At 36.1% G+C, this 25466-nt stretch overlaps 1 protein-coding gene across 5 annotated transcripts in view; it reads left to right on the forward strand.

The window, feature by feature from the left end:
* Positions 1 to 15937: 15937 nt before the first annotated feature.
* MAP2K5 (mitogen-activated protein kinase kinase 5) overlaps positions 15938 to 25466 on the forward strand; it is a 316196-nt gene continuing 306667 nt past the window's right edge. For 3 of the 5 annotated variants that reach the window (XM_007479617.2, XM_007479618.2, XM_056808706.1), the window contains exons 1-2: positions 16711 to 16849; positions 24833 to 24881. In XM_007479617.2, coding sequence (XP_007479679.1) covers positions 16715 to 16849; positions 24833 to 24881 — 184 coding nt within the window. In that variant the 5' untranslated portion in view covers positions 16711 to 16714. Of the gene's footprint in view, positions 16073 to 16652; positions 16850 to 24832; positions 24882 to 25466 lie in introns of those variants that run through there. The other 2 variants (XM_001376370.3, XM_007479616.2) reach the window with 2 other exon arrangements.

Raw genomic sequence — 25466 nt, forward strand, 5'->3', positions numbered from 1 at the left:
TAATAATAATAATAACTGGCATGTATATAGCACTAAGGTATTTTGTATACACTCCCAGTTACATACATTGCCAGTTGATCCTTACAACAAATCTGTGAAGTTGGCACTATTGTTATTCCCAATAGAATAGAAAAATGAGGCTGGGGGGGGGGAGTAGATGATTTGCCTATGGTTATACAGTTAGTAATTTTCAAGGTAATATTTGAACCCAAGTCTTTCTATAGATTAAGGCAGCAAGGTAGCTCAGTGGATAGAATGCTGGGCTGAAAGTAAAAGAGACTCTTCTTGACTCCGACCCCTTTTGGGATTTTCTTGGCAAAAATCCAGGAGTGGTTTGCCATTTCCTTCTCCAGCTCATTTTATAGATGAGGAAACTGAGGCAAACAGGATTAAGTATCTTTCCCTAAGTGGCACAACTATAGTGTCTGAGGCCAGAAGACATCTTCCTGAGTTCAAAACTGGCCTCAGCCAATAGTTTTGTGACCCTTGTCACTAAAACCTGTTTGCCTCAATTTCCTCATCTATCAAATGAACTGGAGAAGGAAATGGCAAACCACTCCTGGATCTGGGATCTAGGACCAGAAGAGTCAAGCACAACTGAAAATGACAACAACAAAACTAATGAAACTATACTTCAGTTATAAAGGGAAAATAGCTTAGTGTTAAAATTGAAAAAAAAATTTATTTCTAGAAATATATTTTATAATGAAAAATTGGTAAGAGGAGGGTTCCCATACTGTCTGTGCCATGGTTATCTTGACTTTGTACTATTGTCTTGTGTTGATAGCCTCTGTGAACGTAGCCTGGCTGATCCTTGAACATCAGAGAAAGGCCATAACTAGGTCCCAACTGAATCCTGTCCAGGTTGACAGAACTTGCTAAAACTACCACTCTGCCAAAATAGCCTACAAAATCCCATGGTTATCTTAGCACTGGTGGAGGAACTATAATTACATATTATTATATTAAATATAATATAATTAGAATTAGAAGCCTTTTAACAGTTATTTTGAAAGTGGAGAAGTAGTTTTGGTTCTGAGCTTATTACATAAAACTTTGTCATGTTTTTTATAGCGCTATGCATTTCCAAAAAAATCATTATTCTGAGCAGTTATAAAATACTCAAATTGAAGGGCAAATTTCATAAACTTAGAGGCAATTTTGGGAACTATTTGATTTCTAATCCAATATGTGCTTAAGATCTATGATCTCCTTTATAATTACAAATACATACAACTCATTTGAATGCTAATATGGCACTGATACTTTGCAAATTTTATAGAAGGATTCACTCAACCCTCTCTGTGCAACTATTTGCTGAATGGGAAGGAAATGAGTATGACCAACACTAAATCATAAAGGTCATACGTACAATGAAGTAGTGCAAATGAGCTCTACTAGGAATAATCATATTACAAGTGATCTACAGATTGTGAATTACTCTACCAAACACACAAGTACTGTGTTCACTTGTCTAAAAGGAACACTAAATAAAACTTTAATCAAAGACGTATTTATACTAATATATTTAGTACTGAAGAATGTACTTGACACAAGTTAAATGAATGGCTTGCACAGTGGAGATAGTGTTGCATTAAGCTTCATTAATAATAAAACTCAGTATTAGCATTTTGCTGGAAAGGCTAGAACTGATTTCCTGTGTAATGGGCAAAGTTAAATAACTAGAACTCATAAGTTTAAAGTCAAATATTGCTCATTCATTGCTGCTGATCTTGTCAATACTTTTCTGTAAAGGTTTGGTCCTAACACAAGGCTGATAAAATGGTTTTTAATTACCAGACTATAAATACAGCTTTTTAGTGGGGTTGTATCTCCTCTCACACTGGCCTGTTTGATTTCTGATAATTTGTACTGCTGACTTTGCTTACCTGTTTTTCAATAACTATGGCCAACGTGACTTCTTGTCCATATGGTGATGGGCAAGTCTCCTTAGAGAACATCTTTGACAAACTACCCTATTGATCCAGCAATTCTGTGCTGCTTGCAGCATTAAATAGTGACTTGATTTCTTGTCTAATGTTCTCACTGTGTAACAATTAAGTAAATGTAATATTTTCTTGTATTACATGAAAATCAATAGACCTTTGGCTCTTACAGAGTTGATCATGAAGAGGGATGAACTGGAAGATAACTAAGGACAGAATTCAAATATTATAATATGAATTGGACTTTATGGAATATTTTTATCTTTTAAAAATTGCTATCCATAGGACAGTAACAGTTTAACTTTCTTTTCTATATATCAGATAAAAAGCAATATGACCTAAGGGATAAGGTATGAGGTTCAAACAAAAAATTAGTTCTATTTTTAGCATTAACCCTATAGCTCTTCTAAGAGAGAAACAATACTGGTTACTTTATTTCTTTCAAGTATATAATGAATTAAAACACACTTACAAATAGAGTATCAATTTTATTTTTTCCTTATAAATATTTTTATATTGCTTATTCAATGCCTATTGCCAACCCCCATTTTTAAAAACCAGATTCCAAAAACAAAGAAACCCAAATACATTTTTCGCTACTTTGGACACATGCACACACACACACACACACAAATAGACCCAACATGGAAATTTTTTCTTTGGTAAAGTAATGTAAGTAGGGACAGACTTTTTGCATTCAAATTTGGTTTTCAGTATTATATGTTTCTTAAAGAAACAAACAACTTTTTTGATTGGTTGGCTTTTAAAAGATTTGTTTTTGGTCCAGAAATAACTGCTATAATTATTTGTCTATATATCAAGTAGCAAATAATCAAGGAAATTTCTAATCAGAATAATTTGTTGCTCATGAGACACATTAAAAAAGATGCAAAACAGGGGGGTGATGATACACATAATATAAATATTTCTTCTTAGTACCTACTGGTGTCTTCACTTAGCATATTCTGCATAATGGCTATAATTATTTATATTTTTATCATAAACATATTTAGAGTCTAATTAGAATCTTGCTATTTGTAATTTTTTGAAGATCCTTGTCCTTTTTTCATTTTTTAAAACCACATGTACTCACAGGAGGAAAAAGTGTGAAATAAAAAAATGGCCCTTTTAGCTGACTTCTGATCCAATCTCACTGTAACCCAGAAGTACAGAATATCTTATAACTGACTTTAATTATTTCTTCACTGTATACAAGAATGATGTTTAAATGAATGGGGTGACATAAAAAGATAAGGATCTTGGTTTCACCTCACTTATCAGTTAATGCAGAGAACAGAAACCTTATCCTAAACCTAGTGGATCAGATAGCTACTTTTTTTCAGCACTCACTATTTAAGTAGTAATGCTACTGGGGGCATCTTAACCTAAACAAGTGCTTAGTGTTACATTTTACCTGGGTCAACAGTCTAAGGTATCTGAGTTAAACTGTGTTACTATAAATTAATGGAAAATGTAACTGCACTTTGCCGAAAGATCAATGTCCAATAAAGGCTGCATAATCAAATCTTGGTGCAATGATTGAAGTCTTTAATTGCCTTTCAAAGATAAGGTGGTAATCAACATAGCTTTAACTGATCCTTTTTACCAGTTCAATTACATGCTAATGACTAGTGCCAAGTCAGAATCTTTAACTACTTATACTTATTAAATCTTATGTTAGTAATGAAAAATTACTTAAGCTACATAATCAATAGGACAGAGGCCTTAATTACTATATTTCACTTTTATACCTTTTTATGTTCCTGACAAATTTATTTCAGAGGATCTTTCTTGACAAGAAAAGGTATTGTTAACAGTGACCATATTCCACAGAGAATTATTTTCTAAAATAAATTTGTGTCGAGAGAACTTTTTCCTTTTAATAAATATATAGCTAAACTAATACCCCCCCCCAATATAGTCATTAAACTACTTGTCAGAAATCAGTTTATTCTGCTAATTGACAGTTCTTATATAATTGGGATGAAAGTAATCCAAGTAATTTGTAGTATGTTTCTATAAGTTCACTCAGCTTTCTGGTAGAAGGAACTAAATATACTGTGTCAAATCCCTTTGGTTTGAGTTAGATGAGGGTAGTAAATGTGATTGAGTGAAGCCTACTGTAAACAGCCAAGTTCAGAAAAATGTATTAAGATGCTCAATTAACACAAATATACATAAATTAACATTGTCTTATATAAGCCCTTCTTTTCAAATTTGACCATTTTAGTTAAGTGCCTGTTTGATTTTAATGAGGAAAAATTTGAAGGCAAAAAGGTGGCGGGATCCTATTTTATTGTTGTTGTTTAAACACTACTTTTTGTTCCTGAGTCACCATCTAAACAACATTGGCTTGTAGTAATATTGAACATCTACCACAATGCTCATTAGCTATTTCAGTGGGACATGGAAAATTTTAAGAAGTTTTTAATAGTGAATTACTATTATAATATGATTCTAGCTTATTTTCATTGGCATAAATAGTAGCAATGCAAAAAACCTATATAAAACTTTATGAAAAGTAGCTCAAATATGAGGGTTATGATCAGCAACAGATTTACTTCCAAAAAGCAAATCATACAAAGAGTACTTTCTAAAGAAGATGAAGTTTTTTGTTGATAGAATTATGGAACTTATAAACTCAGTATTTTTTAGTTAACCTAAATACATAAATCTATTTGAATTCATCTTATGAGAACAAATATGTCATTAGATATATGATCATTATATGCTTTAGTGATTCATAGACCTTGTTACATACATGCTTTGTAATGTATGAATTATTTAGTAAGAAAAATCACAATAATTTTGTTGTTACTCAAAAATTTATGGGTTGGCAGAAACAATTATGCAGCCCCTGAAGCTGGTATGTTAAGGTAGCATCATTAACACTCCGTGGTCTGATTTTTTTAGTTGCTCAACATAACCTTTACTGCTTTTGCTGGAATATTTCAATAATTTTATAACAAAAGCTATTTGTAAACTGAGCATTGAATTTATTAAGCATAGTGTAATTCATTTTTCCTTACTTTCAAAGAAGTGCATAATTTAAAATCAGACCTAAAAAGTTTCCTCTCCTACCACTTAAACAATAGTATAAAATTGCCTAAAGTGTACATTATAAAAATAGCTATCACAACTATAACAATAAAAATATTTAGATTTTAAATTCCATTTAATAAAAATAAGTTTCTATTTATATTTCTACAAATGTAGGTATTTTAAAAGTATAACTAAAATGCATTAAAGCAAGTCATCAGGATAAGACACTATAGTCTTATCCTTTATTCTTTTGTATTTAATATTCAGAGCTTCACCCTTAAAAGATTTAACCTCAAATTAAGTGATATCATAATTGCTGGTTTCTAATAATCTAAATTTATAAAACCAAACTATGATGGAGGAACCTAGAGTTCAGAAAATTTAATAAAAATCTAAAGTATCACAAGTTAGTGTCAAAGTTACTTTTTGATCAAAATTAAAAGTTTGAAGTTTCAAATAACTTTGACTTGCAAAGGAAATTAAAAAAAATTGTAATAGAATAAGCCTCTTAGTCAACATTAACACAAGACTCATAAATCCTTTATAAAGTACATATTTATCCTGTTTTAATAATATCTTGAACCTCATATGTTTTTGTATCCTCCTTCCAAGCTTTATGCAATCCTGGATTTATTGAAAAGACACCCAAAATAAGGAGATACCCACATAACCCTCACCCTAATTGTTGTGTCTTATAGAGACTGTTGGTACCATCTTTCTGAAATGAAGTATTATAACTAGGTAAAACTTCATATCATTCAAGAAATACAAGAGAATTCAATTTTTTTAATTAGACAAAAATTTATTATGTATCTATTATATGTCTCTCCTCTTAGATGTTAGGGATACAGATACAAAAGTGAAGTCATCCTTCCCTTCAAACAATTTAGAGTGGTGACTAAATATTGATCAAGGAAGTCAGAAGGATTGTGATTGGAGCCACAGGAGTATAGATTACCATGACTTTTCCAATAATAATGATAGTATTGATTTGATTATTGTTCCCAATATGAACAGGAGTTGGAAATGCATGGGTTGGGGTGGAAAGAAAGGCAAATGTATATAGCAGCAGGACAGATTTCAAGATGCCCACCTTCGTTGGGTCTTATTGCCTTGGTGGATGACTGGAAGGGATGAATTACTTGCTACCTTTCTCTGAGGCTGAATGGTTCTATACTACAAAAGAAAATTGGGTGGAAAAGGAACTCTCCACACCTTCCCAAATATTACCAGTATAGAGATTATAAAATGTATTTAACAACTAGGTGAATATCATTCCCTTCTAGTTCAATAAAATGTTTTCAGAATCAATTATTTCCTTTATTTCCAATATCAAAAGTTTGAATACTTGAATGTTTCTATTTGTCTGAGGTTACTTCAGATTTGTTTCATCATTGTTATCTTTTCATTCTTTATTAATTATTCATCACCATGGTAAATGCCAGAATCAGAAACTAAACAACATAATCTTTGTATATAGATGCAATGATTAATCCTAGTAGTTTTTAGAGATTCATGTCATTATATTATTCTGTAGGTCTCTGAGTCACAGTTTCCAAAAAGTTTAATTCCTTTACAATGAAATACAAAGGCATAGGACCTTAGAATTATCTTTGATGCTTCCTTTTTGCCTTCCATATCCAATTAGTTGCCAAACTATGGAATACATTAGATTAGCATCCTGTAGACAATTTGGTAGATCAGTTGGCCTGAACCCTTTACCAACTCCATTAAAACTACATTGCACTCTCTTGTGCTCTTGTTACCCCTAGTCCCAGAGACAAGGTATGTGTACCACTCATCTTAAGCTCCTGTCTCCCTGAGTAAGGTTTTCCTGTAAACAAATATAAAAAACAAATATCAGGATAAGTTAGATAATAGTAAGTACAGTTGTAGTTGATATCTAGTGTCTAAGGACCAACTTAGCTAAAGGTATTTGCCTCTATTTTATACCATTCACATTCATAATTATGAATACTGACTGCATATTTCCCTCCATTGCATTTTCTTATTTCTTCCTTCCTTTCTTTATCCTGTCCCTCCTCAGAAAGTCTATTTTGCTTTTAATCACTGCCTCCTTTAATCTGCCTTTCCTTTTATTCTTCCCCACCTCTTTATTCCCCTCCTATTTCTTTATTTGGTAAGTTATATTTGTACATACAGCTAAATATATGTGTGTGTATTTCAATCTTTGAACCAATTTCCATTCCCCTTTCCATTGCAAAAGCTCTTCCTTGCATGACGTTTTTTATGAGAGAAGACTTTCTCCATTCTAGCTCTCTCTTCTCCCTTTTCCCAGTGCATCCCTTTTTATCACCCTTTCATTTTTTTGAAGATTGTTTCAACATAACTAGCTTGCATTGTAACATAGCCTCTTCTTTGTAAACTCTTTTTAATTGCCCTGATAATGACAAAGTTAATAGGAGTTACATATATCATCTTCCCATATAGGAATGTAAACAGTTTAATTTCAAGTTCCTTATGATTGTTCTTTTTTTTACCTTTTTGTTTACCTTTTTATGTTTCTTGGAGTCTTGCATTTGAATATCAAATTTTCTTTTCAGCATTGGTCTTTTCATCAGGAATGCTTGAAATTCTTCTATTTTATTAAATATCCATTTTTCTCCCTGAAGGATTATACTTAGTTTTTCTAGGTAGATTATTCTTAGTTATAATCCTAACTACTTTGCCTTCCAGAATTTCATAACCTATTCCAAGTTCTCTGGTCCTTTAACATGGAAGCTACTAAATTTTATGTGATCCTGATTGGTTCCACAAGGGAGCCCTCCTATCCACCCTGGAATTGCTACCCAGAACTGTATATGGGCAATAGAGTTTCCTATCAGGACCAGCTGTACCCAATGCCAGCAAAAAGTTCTCTGTAATCCCCTTCTGACAAGTTGTCTGACCCCTTTACTGTCTCTGAGCTAAGATTTCCCAAAGTTGCTGTTCTGTGTATGTGCTCTAAACACCCTAGTGTCACAGAGCTTTCCTCCCAACCTCCAAAGTTTTCTTAGGCAATGAAATTATCTCTCCCTGATCTTTTGTTGGCTCTTCACTCCAAAATTTGATTTGATGTGTTATTTTAAGGTTGTTTGGAGGGGAATTTTGAGAGGGTTCATTTGGGTTGGTTCCTTTAATGTGCTTTTTTAGAATTTTCTCAGCCTTCCCCTCCCCCCTTCTGAAAAACTATAATTCTTAGATTGTATAAAAACATTAATTTAAATTAAACATTGATACTCTGTGTGATTTCCTTTTTCAGTGACTAACAAGTAGTTGTATCACTAGATGAATTGAATAATTTCCATCTCAATATTTTCATTGTTTGGTTTTTGTTTTGTTTGGGCCCCTTTGAGACCCATAAAAGTCACTTGTCAGACTATCTCAGCTCTAGTCTTATTCCTTTTTCTTCCTGTTTTCTATAATCCTCCATAACTAGAAACTTTAGTAAATAAATATATATGTACAACTTAGTCTTCCCTTTAGGCAGTACCTGATGTCTCTCTTGCTGTGACATCAAAGACAGGGAACCAATTAGTTGTGCCTAAGTAAGACGCCATCCCATCCCTATCAAATCCATGAAGGCCTGTATCAGTGATGATGAACCTATGGAACAGGTACCAAAGATGGCATACAGAGCACTCTCTGTGGGTACCTGGCTTACCTCCCCACCCGAATCTGTTACTAGAAAGGCAGGGACTCAGACAGAGCTTCTCCTTTCCCCCGCTCCACTGCACCTGATGACATTTTTTCACATCACTTGTCTCTCCACTTACAGCCCAATGGGAGCACTTCCTTCTCTTGTGTGAGGTAAATGGATGAGAGCATGGCAGAGGGACTCTATGGGGGAGACAGCATGGTACTTGGTCTGGTGGGTGGGGTGGGGGCGGGGCCTGACACTCCATCTCAAAAAGGTTCACCATCATTGGCCTATATCATTTAGCTACCAAAACAAATTGCAACTAAATGGAAAGATGCTCACAGGTTGGAGAAGCAAATAAAGGTATTTTATTATTGTGCATCCAAGGGAAGCAAAAAACACTAGATATTAAAGTCATATTATTATGCTTAAGATAATCATTTGCAAAAAGACTACAAAGAAGATGGCTATGATTTATGCAGCAACATCTCTTGCAAAGGATAGGAAGGGAGGAAAATCCTAGAAAGAACTTAAGAAGACCCTTCATATTGACATATATTTTAATCCTAGGTGACTTCAGAACAGAAGGATAGTGAAAAATATATTTTAAAATATGGCTTAGAACTAAGAAAAAGGAGAACAAATGGAAAAAATAAAGGTCTTGAACTTATATTTCACAAAAGAAAAAACCTTACCTCAAGAAGAGAGTCAAGGGGGCAGCAAAAACAAAATAAAAACTTTTTTGTAAGATGTTATGGAAGAGTATAGTAGAAAATTATTTGAGTAATATTGAGAAACAATGGCAGTAAAAACACATTTAAAGAAAGTAGTTGTTTCCTGAAAGATTGAGATAGATGAAATTTGAAACAAGACAGCAAAGAGATAAAAAAATGGGGAAACATTTCAAGAATTATATAACAAATTCTTTTACCCCTGCATGACAACGAGGCCACCACATTTAGATTTTATCACCATAGTTCCCAATTGTAGGGGAAATTGAAAATGAAACTAAAGAAAACCAAAAAATGTAAAACAACTGGACTTGATCAAATATGCAAATTTAGATTTGTGCTAAAGGTGACATGATTTTGATAGAATTAAAGGACTAAAGTCTCAAGAGAAATGAAAGAAGAAAGAACCTTATTATTAAGAAAAGGTGATGGAGAAAATATCAGTAAATACTGACCAACATTTCTGTTTTCCAATCTCTTTAGAATATTCATAGTGAAATCTTTCCCCTATATTGGGGGCATCCAGGATGGAAAGTAGGAGAAGGAAATAAATAGGCTGTCACAGACAATGTTTAATCTCAGATCACATCTTTACACACAAAGTTGACTAGTCACATAAAATTCTATTATCCTTGTTTTTTGAATTTTTAAAAAATTACAAAGGAAAGAAATAAGCATTTATTAAGCACCTACTATGAAACAGGCATATTTAAGCACCTTATAAACATTTGATTTTATTCCCACAATAACCTTAGGAAGTAGGTATTATTATCATCACAATTTTATAATTGAAGAAACTGAGGCAGATAGAGATTAAGCGACTTTCCCAGGTCAGATCTGAACCCAAGTTTTCTTGCCTCTAGGCCCTGTGCAGCAAATCATTGCTTTAAAGTCTCTCCTCCAGCAAAGTGTCTTTCATGCAAATGTACAAATCTACATGATTCCTTAAAAGATGATTTTGTCAGTGACCTTCTTATTAATATCAGTCAAAAGACAAATCAGGGAAGTGTTTTTGCCCACTATCATGGAGTATATCTAACTGAGAGTCCATTGGAAGAAGAATTTGATGTAGGTGGTGAAATGCTCTTATTTTTGGATAAAATTTTGCTAATTGCATCAAGGAATTTTGCAATGCTTCTCAAATTATCTTTATTCGAGCCCCCTCCCATACCCAAAAACAAGTGGTTGAAAAATGTCTATTGTCTAGTTCATCATATACATATGGATGGACAGCCCATAGATCTGGTTCATCAGCATCTCTCTTAGATGGATGCTACTAATGAAAAATGAACCAGTTCTAGAACTGAATAGGAGGGTGGGCCTTTGAGAAATTATACAGTTGGCTTTTTATTTTTTAATTTTAAAACTTCTGTCTTAGAAAACTGTCTAATGGTTCCAAGACAGAAGAGGGGTAAGGGGTATTAGGCAAAAAGGGTTAAGTGACTTGCAGGTGGCTTTAAAAAATGATACCAGATTTTTCTTTGAAGTAAAGATCTATATTTTTACTCTTAATAGTCTTCTAGTTATGTTATATGGGTACAAGTTGTGAAATATCACAAGCTCAAAAGACTTAAAGTTGTAGAGAACCCAGAGGGCAATAGAAAGCACACATGGCAGACATGACTATGTTGCAAAATATTACCAATTAAGAATGATGTAGGAAATGTGATGTAAAGTATATCAGATTGATGTCTTTGTAAAAGGAGGAGAACTGGTCAAATGCAGCTTGCAGGTTCCATTTATAGCCATAAAACATCAAGAGAGCTAAAGAAAGAATTCTAGCACACTGCAAGGATTCCCAGTGGGGGACTTATAGGGGGACATAGACCAAAGTGGCAAAGAATGAGAAGGTATAATCGTCCATTCTACTGGAAGGGGTATCTACATTGCTGGGATCATAGACCCTGTACAGAATCTCTGGGTGAGACAATGAGTATCCCTAGACCCTCTCTATTTATTCTCTCTCTCTTTTTTTTACTTGTAGTGCAGGTTTTCATCACCAATCTCCTGAACTATTTCAATAGTTTCCTAGTCTTCCTGATTCTAATTTCTTCCTTCTGTGTTGAGGGAAGTTTATCCCCTCCCCCTCCTGGGTTGCTGATCTGGTCCATCAACATTCTTCAAATGCCAGTGCAGCTTCTGCAAACATCAATAAAAGAAAGGGGGCAGATCCTATCTGGGCCTTTTGCATGGACACTGGCTAGAGCAGACAGGGGAGACAGAGGAGATGCTGATAGAATAGAGACATGTAGTCTGAGAACTTAGAGTAAGGAAGAGATTTAAAACTATGTTTATCTAACTTTTCTATTAATAAAGTTTATGAAAAATAATAACTGGGTAGAGAGATTAATTTTAACACTTCTCTAATACATTCTCCACAAAATAATCTCTCTAATGCACATTCTATGTTACTCCCTTGCCCCAAAAATCTCATTTACAATAGGCTAAAGAATAAACTTCTTAGGGTATCGGTAAGAGTATTGTTTGGGCTTGGAGTCAGGAAGACCTGAGTTCCAGTCCAGCCCCAAATAATTATTAGACGTAATCTTGGGCAAGTTATAATCTCTCTTTGCCTTGTTTTCCTCAATTATAAAATGGATAAATAATATCACCTGTCTCAGGATAATGTGAGATAAAGTTTGTAAAGCTTTTGGCACATAGTAGATATCTAATAATTTACCCACTTCTCAGGATCGAATGAGATGAATATTCATAAGTACTTAGCACATTGTCTGGCACATAATAGGCATCTAATAAAGTTGATGTTCCAAGTTGAGAGTGGTTGCAAGTCTTAAACTGTGTACTGAATGAAGTGTAAGTTAAAGTGCAAATAGTATCTTTGTGATTCAGACCCCAAGAGCAGAGTAGAATCTCAGTTCCAACTTCCCAAAATCAGTATGAAGGCTTCAGGGGACAGTCAGGGCAAGAATAACAGACCAAAGGGAAGTTTCCAATTCTGCCATTTGCAACCTAAAGAGCTTTCCAGCTTGAGAGGTAGTGTCTGTGTCCAGAAGCCCAGAAGAGATACAACATTCAATACCTCAATAAAGTAGTAGAGGGACCCAAGAGGATACAAAGTCACCCCAGGCATTTAAACAGAGTGTGCTGTAACATTAAGTATAAAGTCAGGAAGTAGGCTTCATCATAAACATCTATTATGATGGCAAGTTCACCCAAAGAACAAACCCATGAAAAGAACATTTACAAGTGAAGTATAAGTTCAACTAGAATTCCTGGAACAGATAAAGTAAGAAAGCTAAAAAGCATTTTAAAAATCAAAGTATTAGAAGAAAAAATAAGCAAAGGAATGAGTTAGAGATACCAATTCAAAACTTTACTTAGTAACTGAGAATATTTAGCTTGCTATCCTGCCCAGGCCTTAAGGCCTCCCAAAATGTAAGAGTGGTAAGGGCTAGGCAATGGGGGTCAAGTGACTTGCACACAGCTGGGAAGTATATGAGGCCAAATTTGAACCTAGGACCTCCCATCTTTAGGTCTGACTGTCAATCCACTGACCTATCCAGCTGCCCCCATCAATCTTGCCCCAAACATTTATGTAATAGGTGACTATTTTGCAGAAGAGGAATTTTACTTTCTTAGATCCCTAGAAGGCATAACTAGGAGCAATAACTTGAATGAGCAAAGGCGAGTTTGGACTTAAATGGAAAAACTTTCTAACTACACTTATCCACAAGTAGAAGGTGCTGCCTAAGGAGGCTGTAGGTTCTGTGCCACTGGAAGACTTCTAGCAAAGGGTGATTGGCCTCTTGGATATGTTTTATTAATGATTTTCAATTAGGTACGTTTTGGGAGGCCATATGGCACAGCTGAAAAGGAGTCTTGTAAAGACTTGTGTTCGAATCTCACCTCTGATATTACCTTCATGATCTTGAGCAAATTTCTTTATCTATAAAATGAGAGAATTAGATAGATGGTCACAGAGGTTCCTTTGAGCACTAGTTCTATGATCTATAAGCTTCTGAAATTGCAAGTAAGATTTTGCTATTCTGTGAACATGACTGCACAGTTGTTTCTTTGTCTTTGTGCTTGGTTGTTTTTGTATCTTTCCATGAAACCCCTTGCTGTGAACAAACTCAAGCTAAGGCTAAATAACTGAGGCTGGAGACAGGCAGCAGATGCTCAGTGGAGTTTGTCCTTTTCTGCTCTGCATGCCTTGCACTCTAATCAGTCAGTGCATATGGGAATAGCTGGAGATAGAGAATACCTCTGAAATTATAAAAAGAAAACATAATTCATTGGAGGATATTTGTTCCCTAAGTTTTCAGAAGCTATATTCATGTGTTACTGTGTATTCATGTGTATATTATATATTATTATTTGTAATAGCAGATCAGATTAGGAGTCTTGCTCCCTTGATTCCCTGGGATTCTTAACCAAGAATCTGGCTACTCAAATTAAAATTACAAGGAAGATCTCTGCCATAATGAATCTATTTCATCTACTATTTTTTTTCAGACTATTACAAAAAAAAAATCCTGGGTAACTTTACTATTTTATTAAGAAACTTAAAAGTACTTTCTGTTCATATATTTTAAGATTAAACATATTTAATTTTGAAATAAAAACAATTCATTTTATCTAGACTTCAAGTTTCTCACAATAATCCTCTGTAGTAGTGGAAATGGTGTTATCATTCTCATTTCATATATTTAATTATTATCCTGAAAACAAAATGTATTCTCACTTGGCAAAGCTCTCAGAAGTTATGACATTCTGTCATCTAAGACCTAAAAGTGAACAGCCTTGCATTGCCTGTGCCCAAGTGTTGGAGGTTTCTTGGAAAAGTGTTTACTGAAGCTGTCAATGCTATGAGTTTTATAAGAGGTATGACAAGCTGAAGTTTGATTACAGCTGTGTCTACAAATATTGGGAAAGAGCATTGAGTATGTTATTAGTAGAGAAACTGCTTAAGAATATTTATGCAAATTTGTCAAATTGAATTGGTTTTCCCCAGAGTCCTGTGAATGAAAAAGATTTTTAGCAAATCACTAGCTCATAGAAATTCTCTAGTTTTGTAGCCCATTCTTTAAGAGATGTAATAGAAAATGAACTTTCATTAAAGGGTGCATGGGGACTTTAGGCAAAAGGTTCATTTTCATAGGATTGAGGTCCACGAGGTAATCACTATAATGTTTGAGGGAATCTAAAACAAGTCCTATAGTATCTACTAAATCATAGTTATTGAAAAAGAAATGATTTATTCCCAATAATGGCTATTCAAACATTAAGCATTTATTAGCATTATGCTTTATTAAAGCATAGGCAATCTTTAAAATAAGGACGAAAGGTAGACTGTTTTAGGAATTACACTGACTAGAATAAGCAGCTTTCTAATTTTTTTGCATTAGTCAAAAATTTAGCGGGTAAGAAAAGTGTTTTTGAAGTCATTCTCCCCTCTTTCTCCATCCTCAGTCCATCTGTAATTCAGATATAGCAAAACAACTGACTTGCACTTTTTAATAGGAAAACGAATAGAGGGCAAACTTGGAGGTTACAATTTGCAAACAAGCTTGGGAGGAGAGAATAGTCAACAAGACTTTGAAAGTCATGAAAAGAGGACAAATTAAAATAAAATATCTGATGGCTATTGCCATTCCTGTAATATTACTGATTTAAATAAGCATTGCAATAGAACTGTTAATTTGCGAACACTACGGGTTATATTTGCAACAGTTAATATTAGAGGAAGATGGTGTCTCTTCCATCTAGGCTGTTAATTTGTTCATTGCTTTAGTTTATGCTCTGTCGGGGCATTCCGGAGGGGAAATAAGGTCACAGAAAGACTCAAATAAGATTGGTTAAAGTTGTAGCGAGGTGATGATCTTTCGGGTGCATGACCTGTGTAAGGGGAAAAGAGCTCAGTCGGGGTCCTAGATCCGAGCTCGGGTTTTTATTGCTGTTGGATGGGAGTGGGTTGGGAGAAGAGGGAGGACCAGGAGTATTTTTAGAATAGAAACAAAGTAGCACAAAAGGGAGCAGTGCTGGCAACCAGACATATAAACCAGGCACGTCCTTGACTGGTCAAGAGCAAAGAGCACAAGCCATCCATCAGCCCACTCGCTCTCCCTAGGTCCAGCCCCAGAAACTGTCAGCCTTGCTTTGATCGCCGCCCCCGGATAACAGAAAGTCGGAAGGGGACCAAGCGGTTATGCGAGTCTCCTCAATCCAACCTTGTAGCCACCAGGGAGAGAAACCTACACGGCTTTCGCACGACCCCCGAATTGGGGATCTGATCTCCCCAGAGACCTTCCCACAACCCCTTCCCTACTTCTCTTCTTCCCCTCCAGAACCCCGCCCCCCAGTAGGGGCAGGTAGCTGGAACCCGTCCGTGGCCCGGGGGGCGGGGCCAGGGCTAGAGAGAAGGAAAGGGTGTGGGCTAATGCCCTTTTCCAACATGGCGCCAGGGGAGCTGTTCCCACAGCGCTCGCCCGCCCCCCGGGTTCCGGCTCTGCGCGTTTTGGTTCCGGAGTAAAAATCCCCCGCTCCTACTTCTTCCTCCCTCTCCTCCTCCTCCTCCTTCTCCTCCTAGTTCTTGGGCCACTGCCGCCTCCGTCGCTGCCGCCGCTCGGGAACGCTCCAGGCTCGGAGCCGGCCTTGGGCTGAGGCAGCTAGCCGTCCCGCACGAGGCTGGAAGGGAGCAGCTGCTCGGTTCGCTCCTCCCAGTCTCCCTTTGGCTTCTTTTTCCTCAAGAGGTGCCGGAGCCACTTCCCCTGAGTCCTCCTCCACCTCCCACTGGGCTGACTCCCTCTGTGGGCGCACAGAGTGATTTCAGCCCCTCCTCACATGCCCCTACCCCCAACACAGGCGACCGCCAGCATCCCTTCCCGCCTGGTCACCCCACTGTCCTACCTGCCACAAGTTCCAGGGTGACCAGGCCCCCACTGTCCTGTCATATAGACAGGGTCTCGAGGCAGACTCAGCAGCCTGCCCCTTCTCTAACTATTCTATATCTTTTCCCCAATCGTCTTCTCCATCCGTGTTTCAACACCCCCCTCCATCCTTCTCCCAACTCCTTCCTTCAGTCTTCTCCTTTCCCCACGTCCATCTTCCCAACACCTCACTGATCTTCTTCACCCCTTTCTTCCTCTCCCTCCATCCTCTTCCTCTCCTCTACCCTTCTCCCTCCATCTTCCCCTTCATCATTCCCCCTCATTCTATCCTTTCTATCCCCTCTATCCTTTTCCATTCTCTTCCCAACCTTCCCACATCCCCACCTTACATTCATCACTCTTCCTCATTTTCTTTCTCTTCCCTCCATGTTCACCCCAGCAGTAGGGACAGTGACTGTCTTTCTTCCGCTCCTTACCCCAAGGATGTGAGCCCAGTGGTCGGTAATGCTGTGGCTAGCCCTTGGTCCCTCTCATGCCATGGAGAACCAGGTGCTGGTGATTCGAATCAAGATCCCAGATGGTGGAGCTGTGGACTGGACAGTGCACTCTGGGCCCCAGTTGCTTTTCCGGGATGTGTTGGTGAGTGGTCAGCCCCCCAAAACAAGCCCCAAAATAAATGGAACTCCTTCAAGGGTAGCATGTTTGCACTTTTTGAAGACTGGTTGCTTGGGAGATTGCCCACCCTGAACCCATATCTTTACACTGATTCCTCTTCATTGGTGTGTCTTAGGGTAGAAAAGGAGATATTTTTACTTCATATATTATCTGCTTAGCTGCTCAGAATACTTTTCACCTAGAATAATAAGTTCACATTTGGAAGGGACCTTAGAAATTGTCTATTTTAATTTTGCTTTTTTCTTTTGAGAAAACTGAGAGGCCTAGAGTTTAAATGACTTACCTAATGCTAGTCACTGTAGCGTCCAGATCCAGGGAGCACCTTTAACTCAACTCAGTGAAAAAGTTTAGAGGATACAGTTTTCTAAGCCCCTTGAGTTGGGACCAGGTTCATCTTCCTAAATATTCTCTATCTATATCTAGTGTGGGGCAGTGCACACCACTGGTTATCTAGAAACATTCCCAGGCTGCCAATCCACTGATGAAAAATCTGTGCAAATGACTTTGTATGTCTTTGATTATTGATATTTGCAAATTGAGCAAAAGGTAAATGTTGGCAATGTGCATTTTCAGGCAAACCACTTATAATTAGTTTTAAAATCCATTTTAACTTAGTATTCATAGGAGTAGCTGTTGTATTTCTTTAGATATATTCTAGCCAATGGATCCAGAACGATTCCTATGATTTCTCTGCATTATCCCATCATCATTAAAGAAATTGAAAGCAGCTAATCCACATGTTAGTTTGGGAGGAAGAAGAGCTTGGCATTTGGGTTTTTGGATGAAGAAATGGTATGCACATTAATAAAATCTCTTTAGAGAAAACACTGAACTGAGAATCAGAACACCTGATTCTAGTTCTAGTTCTGATATGTGTGACTGTAGGCAATTGACTTCACTATTTTGGACCTCATTTTTCCCATCTGAAAATTAGATTTGATTAGTTTGGTTTAGTTATAACATATCATTTAGACCCCATTTGGATAGGCTATCTTGAAGAAACCTATTTGAACCTAAGGGCTGTGAAATATCAAGGTATTTATCTCCACATTTTTCCTAAATGTTGCCTCCATTAGGTCATAGCCCCTAATCATGGGAAATATTTCTTTGGGAGACCTAGATCATTTAAAGGTTAAGTGAAAATGTTAGTACAGGGGCATTATGGGGAAGACCAGCAAAGTGCAGGTTGGTGAGAAATGAAGAGATGGTTAGCCTGATTGCTTACTTTAAACAGAGGTTCTGGGAGGAGCCATCCCTCCCTCCCAATTCCATTCAGTGGGAGGTCCCCAGAGGCTATGGATACTGAAGAGGTGTGAAGTCTGATGCTGAAGAGATCTTACTCTAGGAGGTTTTTCTTACATGATGGTGAAGTCCAGAGAAATGTAATTGGGTGGGAAATAAAAAGATATCTGGTATGGGCTCCCTTTTTAAATGGAGGCTCTGGGAGGAGAAATGATAACCAACAGGAGAGGAATAATTACATTATTCAAAATTGCCTTGGAAGATAGAATAGTTTTTTGGTGTTAGGGATGAAAATTCTTATTACAAATTATTTGTAATTTAGGAATTCACCTTTTGAAAAAATATATGGAAAATATAATTTCATTTCAGTAGTTCAACAGATATTATCTGTTATATAAAGAATTCTATAAAGTTTAGGTAAGCTATAGGCTTTTGCCCTCCTGCCTTAGGACTTAAGTGACTCTGTGATTTCATCCAAATAGGCATAGCCTCCAATCGTGAAGGTCACAACGTATCACACTCTTCTTTCTAATCTTTTTTTTATTCTTGTCTGTGTCCTCCAGTAAATTCTTTTGCAGAAGACCTCCCCAGTGTGCTGAAGCCTTCTCTTGGGTCTCTTTAGATTTTGTGGGTACCCTTCAGCCCCCAAATTGTCTGCCAGTTATCTCTCGATCCCACTAAATGACCAGCACTCCTCCTTTTCTTGATATCTATAATACTACTTCTTGAATGGAAAGAAATGGGAAAATAAACTCATGGGGCAAGTAGTGACATGGTTTGATGTGCATTCATACTCTTTCAGTTATTTCTATAGCTGTGGATAGCATTTTTCATCATAAGTTCCTACCACATATCTCCATTGGGTCACCCACAATTTTGATTCATTAGAGGTAGATTCATAGTCATAGAGCATCACTAGAAGAATGCTTGTGTTTAAAAGATTGTTTTGGGGGTCAGGGAGCAGTTGGCGATCTTAAAAGCACCTTATAATTTTCCAAGTATAGCCTGACTTGCTCTCATCCTTTTCACTTCTGGGCTTAACTTAACTGTCCATATTCAGTATCTGCCCAATAATGTACTAATGAATTGCTTTAAGGAGCTGTCTGAAGATAACAATTTTTCTAACTTATAACTTTAATGGAAAGCTAAATTCCTGAGCTCAAACTCAAGGATATTGAAAAGTGATTTTAAGATTATACAGAATCAATTACGGTATAAAGGCAATACAACATAGAATCAATTATAAAGGGAAATTAATTTAAATTTCTTACAGTAAACTGACATCCATAAACAGGAATATTTGCAAGACTGTCTTCTGTAGGCATCCCTAATCTTTCTTGACATAGGACATTGGGACATTCTCCATGATAGCAATAATACCTTTGTAGTGCTTACATCTATTTTTTTTGCATATCATGTGATATTAAAAATAAAAGAACGATTGAACAATGTTATTACTATGTTGCATCTATCAAGGAAACTTGCATGATTTTAACTATGGCAAGGAGACACCTTATGGAAGGAGTCTATCTGTTTTCGGCTCCACTGAGTTGTGGATTTTTTTTTATGTTAAAGAAACAATTCACAACAGGATTTTAAAATTCCCTGTAACTCTCTTTCAATTCCTTTTTTAAAAAATTATACGTAGAAACAAGTTTTTAAACATTTCCTTTCTGACCTTTTGCAATCCAAATTTTCTCTCTCCTTTCCCCTCCAAACCCCTTGCCCCATAAATAATCCCCACCAAACAGTAAATAATCTCATTGAGATTATTCCATTGTTATCATTTAATACAAAACTCCAAATTTCTCATGGCATGAAAGAAGACGTATTGCACATAGAAGAATAAATACATGAGTAATAAGGCAAGAAATGGTATGGTTCAATCTGCATTCATACTCTATTCCTTACTTCTGTGGCTGTGGATAGCATTTTTTGTCATGGGTGCCTGGGGGTTTTCTTGGATACTTCTCTTACTAATACTAGTTCTTTCACAGTTGACCATCTACAGTATTTCTGTTACTGTATACAATGTTCTCCTGGTTCTGCTCACTTTGCTTTATATCAGTTCATATAGGTCTTTCCAAGTTTCTCTGAAATAATCCCGTTTGTCATTTCTTATGGCATAATAGTATTCCATTACAATTGATAGGCATCCCTTCAATTTCTGGGGTTTTTTTGCCACTGCATATAGAACTACGTTAAATATTTTTATACATTGAGATCTCTTTCCTTTATCTATGATCTCTTTTGGATCTAGACCTAGCCAAAGGGTATGCACATGGGGACAGCTGGGCAGCTCAGTGGATTGAGAGCTAGGCCTAGAAATGGGAGATGACTTCAGACACTTCTTAGTTGGGTGACCCTGAGCAAGTCACTTAATCCTCATTGCCTAGCCTTTACCACTCTTCTGCCTTGGAACCAATATATAGTATTAATTATAAGGTGGAAGGTAAGGTTTTTTTTTAAGAAAAGAGTATGTACAGTTTTATGGTTCTTTGGGCATGGTTCCAAATTGCTGTCCAGAATGGTTGTATCAGTTCATAGCTCTACTGGCAGTGTTCTAATTTTCCCACATCCTCTCTAGCATTTATTATTTCCCTTTTTTTGTTTTATTAATCATATGATGATAAGTTTAAGGTAGTGTCTCAGAGTTGTTTTAATTTGCATTTTTCTAGTCAGTAGTGATTTAGAGTGTTTTTTCATATGACCAACTATAGATGTTTTAGATTTCTTCATCTGAGAATTGCCTGTTCATATCTTTTGACTGTTTATCAATTGGGGAATGACTTGTATTCTTATAAATTAACCTTAGTACTCTAAATATTTGAGAAATGAGGCTTTTGTCAGAGATACTTGCTATAAAATTTTTTCCTAATTATTTCCCTTCTAATCTTGGCTTATTGGCATTGTGTGTATGTAAAACCTTTATTTCTCATAATGTTCTTTAAGCCTTATTTGGGTATGAGTCAATGAAATTCAGCAACAAAAAAGTCACTAATAGGCAAGTTAGTTAAAGAATTCCCCCTCCCCTCACTTATCTTAGTTCACAGCACCCCACACAACTTAAATAGTATCAAGACCAACAAAAGAAACCAACTGATAGATGAACAAAGAAGTCACTGAGCAGGTTAAGTTAAATAATTAGTTTTTGGTTTATTAAATACAGTTACATATTAGAATTATACATTTTTGTTATGTAAACTATTAATATCACAAAATTATGGGTTTTTTCTTGAAGTGACACACCACCCGAATTATGTTTTTTGGCAAATTTTGACACACCAAGCTCAAAAGGTTGCCCATCACTGCTCTAGAATCATTGTGTTTCCACAGTACCACCCACCTTGTGTGAATCTTAAAAATTCTCAGACCCTACTTCAGAACACTTGGTTAAGATCATTCCCCATTTTAAACAATGAAGGGACTTAGTCAGGAATGTGAGAACTCTACTCCACCCATACTTAAGCATACTTTAGGGGAAGATAAAGTTGTAAACTCCTTACTGAACAATGAAAAAATACTTAACTCATACTTATAGTGAAGCAAAAACCTTAAGCTGAATCTATTTTTAGGAAGGTGCTAAGTACCTATGAAGGTCAGGCAACTTGCAAACTTGTAAGGGACAAGCCTTAACAAAAGTGTGAGGTTTTAGTTTACTCAGGTGTGAATTAAGAATGGTCTGTCCTTTGGAAAATGTCTACTGTGATTGGTAGATGTGAGAACTTAGGGGAGGTGACATAGGAGAAAATTCTCTTTAAAAGGAGAATCAGGAGGCCTCTGAGGGAAATTCAACCTTGGAAGCTGAAGTAGAGCTCAGGAGCTGAACTGGTGGGTCTCTCTGAACACTAGAATCTTGCTTGGGACAAATCTTGTGGTGAGTGGATAAAAGACTGACTCATCTCTCTCTTGAGGCTTAAAGCTTAGGCTGGCCTAGCCCTTTCTCATTGTTTCCTCTTTCTCTCTTTCATTAATTCCTTATTTGTATTAATTAAAATCTCCATAAGAACCCAGCTGACTTGGGTATATTTCATATTTGGGAATTTTTCCCTGGCGACCACTTTATATTTGGTTTAACTCAAGACAATATCTTGAAACCATATTTTGGCGGTCACAATTTAAGGCAACCACTCTTTTAAATGTAACAGTTTATGCCAACAACACTTTTAACTGTTACACTTATTAAATGTACTGTAGTTAGTTGATGGATCATGGATGTTGGTATTTCAGAACACGTTTTGCACTTTTTTAGTTCCATTCTATGTAGAGATAAAAGATTGTAGGAATGATTTCATAGACATTGGAAACAAGTGGGGAAAATTTCTGTGTCAATGAAGGCAGCATACCTTCTTTCCAATTTAGAGAGTTTTAGAATTTTAGATCAGAGGTGTCAAACTTTTCCACTATTGTGGCTCAGACTAAAATGTAACTGGGTAATATTTAACAAAATAAATTAAAATGCAGTGCAACATAGATAATGTTAATTTGTGGCATCAACATGCAACCTTCTGGGATCTATTTGGGTTTGACTACTCTGACCTAATAATAAATGTATGTAACCAATACATGTCAGAGATGGTGGCTTCCTAGCTTTGAAGCAGTTTGTCCTCTTACCACTCTGTGCTGCCTCATCTTAAAAATTTTTCAAATTATACTCTGCCCAGTTTGCTTACATTTTGAGTTTGTTTCTTTTTAAACATCAAATATCTATTGTTTAGTGCTTATACTAATGGTTTCTTGTAGTCAAACCAAAAATTTTCTGACTTGCCTGTTTACAAGTGAAAAAGGTGCCAAACTTGATAGATAAAATACCAGTTGTTATCTTTTTTACAAATGATGAATGATTATATAAGTAATAAGATTCCATTGCTTATCACAGGTCACTTTCATTCCTTGTTGACACACTACTGATTGTAGTATCCTAGAAGTTAAGATCTCATTACTGAATGATTTGGGGTCACTAAACTACAGAATACTTCAGTGTCCTTAGGTAGAGCTTACAATGGCCTGACAATACATTTTATCCTACATATAAAGTGAAAGGATTTGATTTTTCTCATCAGATCTGCTTTTGAGAGTTTGAATCTTTCTCCTGAGAGCAGATTGTGGCCTAAGGACTAGTGCTATGTTAGGTCTAAGATGTTGTGGCACTTCAAGAGTTTTCTTTTCTTTTTTTGTATGGATTAATTTTTGAGAAAAAATTAAGTGATATAGAGAAAATCTTATTATGTAAATCGACACTGCTGCAGAAGACTTTGAAGTGTTAGCTCTTTAGAAGAAAGTGACAGTCACTGTTAAGTTCCTTATACTGAGAGTCAATGAATATAGCCTTCACTTATCTGGCTGGCTTGTGAGAGTCATGGCTTAGCCAGAGATGACTTTAACACTTCTGCAGTGATTAAAAAGTTTGGGGGAAGAGAGGAGGGACAGAAATGGAAATGAGCTTGAGATTTTCTTTAGGCTGTCTGTAAGGAATTCTTGGAGTGCTTACCTTATGGATATACCTGAGCAGCAGTATGAGAATATGGTTTGTAAAGTTCCTCTGCAGAAAAGGTAAACTTGGTACACTTAAATAGTGGTATTTTTCATTTGCCTCAAAGTAAAATAAAACAGTATCATAGACATCACCTAGGGCAAGCTCCAAGATTTTATGGCCTTTTCCATTCTTTTTATAATTTATTGAGACAGAGCTTATATTGTCAGCAACACTGCTTTGTACTAGCTGTATGACCTTGGACAAATTACTTAATAGAGATTAAGAGACTAAGCCTAAGTATCCTCATATGTAAAATGGAGATATTGACATGCACCACATTTGCTTTACATGTGCATACCTCACTGTAGTGGAATTCAAATGAGATAATATATGTAGAGTACTTTGTAAACCACAAAGCCCAGCTGTATATAATTTGTCACCATCACTGTCATCTTGAAACCCCAATTTTTGACTGTTCTGAAGGAATCAGGGAAGGCCTCTTAAAAGAGGTGGTTCTTCATCTAATCTTTAAAGCATTTTCAAAAACTAGAGGTTATGAGGGTTATGAATTCTAAGCATGGAGCCAGGAGATGAGATATGGGGGTGAGGGAGCAGTGGGTGGAATGAATATCTTATGGAGGACAGCAAGTTGGGGAATTTGCTAGAATTTAGAAGAGTGCTTCAGGGTGAGTACTATCTAATCAGACTCAAAAGATCGGTTTGAGCCAGATTTTGAAGATTTTTAAATATCAAATAGATCTCTGTGGTTTATCCTAGAATCAAAGGGGAACTATTAGAGTTTCTGAGCCCAGGAATAAGATGATCCATCATACCTGTGCTTTTAGAATGTTAATTTGGCAGTTCAGAGTGTGGTGTTTTGGAGGAAGGAAAGACTGGATTTGGGGAAACCAGTTTGGAGTCTGGTTTATAATTGCCCCAGCAAAAGATGATAACAAGGAGTGTTGTAGGGTGAATGGAGTGAAGAGGACAAATGGTAGAGATAAATAAAATGACATTTTTTTTTTAAGATCAGAGAAGAGATGATTTTTTTTTACAATTTTTTCTTCATAGGGTAATTAGTGATTTAAATACTAGGGTGAGAATAGATTGAGTTAAGCCATGATTATGAGTTAACATAGTTTAGACAAATATCTTATTCATTGAGGCGCTGCCACATGTTGACAATTTAAAAAAATGTCTAATTGTATCCTTTTTCTGTCCTTGTTTAGGATGTGATAGGCCAGGTTTTACCTGATGCAACCACTACAGCATTTGAATGTGAGTATAGCTTGTATACTTCCTTTTTTTGTATATTTCTTTCTGCAGTAATTCTTCAAAGGGTTTATAGCTTATGTTACTTTTAAAACTGACAAATATAGAGTATTTATGATCATCATATAGTACATTTAAATATTTATAAATTAATGCAAGTTTAATGATGATACTGAACTGAGTAATATTTTCTTATTTAATCACATCTTGAGTGTGCATATTTCTACAATATAGCTTTAATTACCAACGTGACCTTTATCTGCTCTTGCTTCTCACTGGAATAATATTGCTGGAACTAAATGAAAAGTGTAAACTACCTGTAGGCTGATGAATATTGATTAAGAGATTTTAATCCATTGTAGCTTTTAAAAACTGCAACAAAGTGGAGCTTTTAAACAAATATTGAATAGACTAACAGTGTTTCAGCTGGCTTCTTCAGGGCCACTAGGTGGTGGCAGCAAACACATTGGATCTTTGGATTTGGCGCTGGAATTTTCCTGGTTGGGTAGCAAGAGGAAGAGAGTTTGGACACCAAGCAGGTTATTAATAAGAGGACAAATTTAGGTATGAATTGAAATAAAAAGGCTCATT

The sequence above is a fragment of the Monodelphis domestica genome, chromosome 1 (genome assembly GCF_027887165.1).
Source record: "Monodelphis domestica isolate mMonDom1 chromosome 1, mMonDom1.pri, whole genome shotgun sequence".
In the NCBI taxonomy this organism is placed as follows: Eukaryota; Metazoa; Chordata; class Mammalia; order Didelphimorphia; family Didelphidae; genus Monodelphis; species Monodelphis domestica.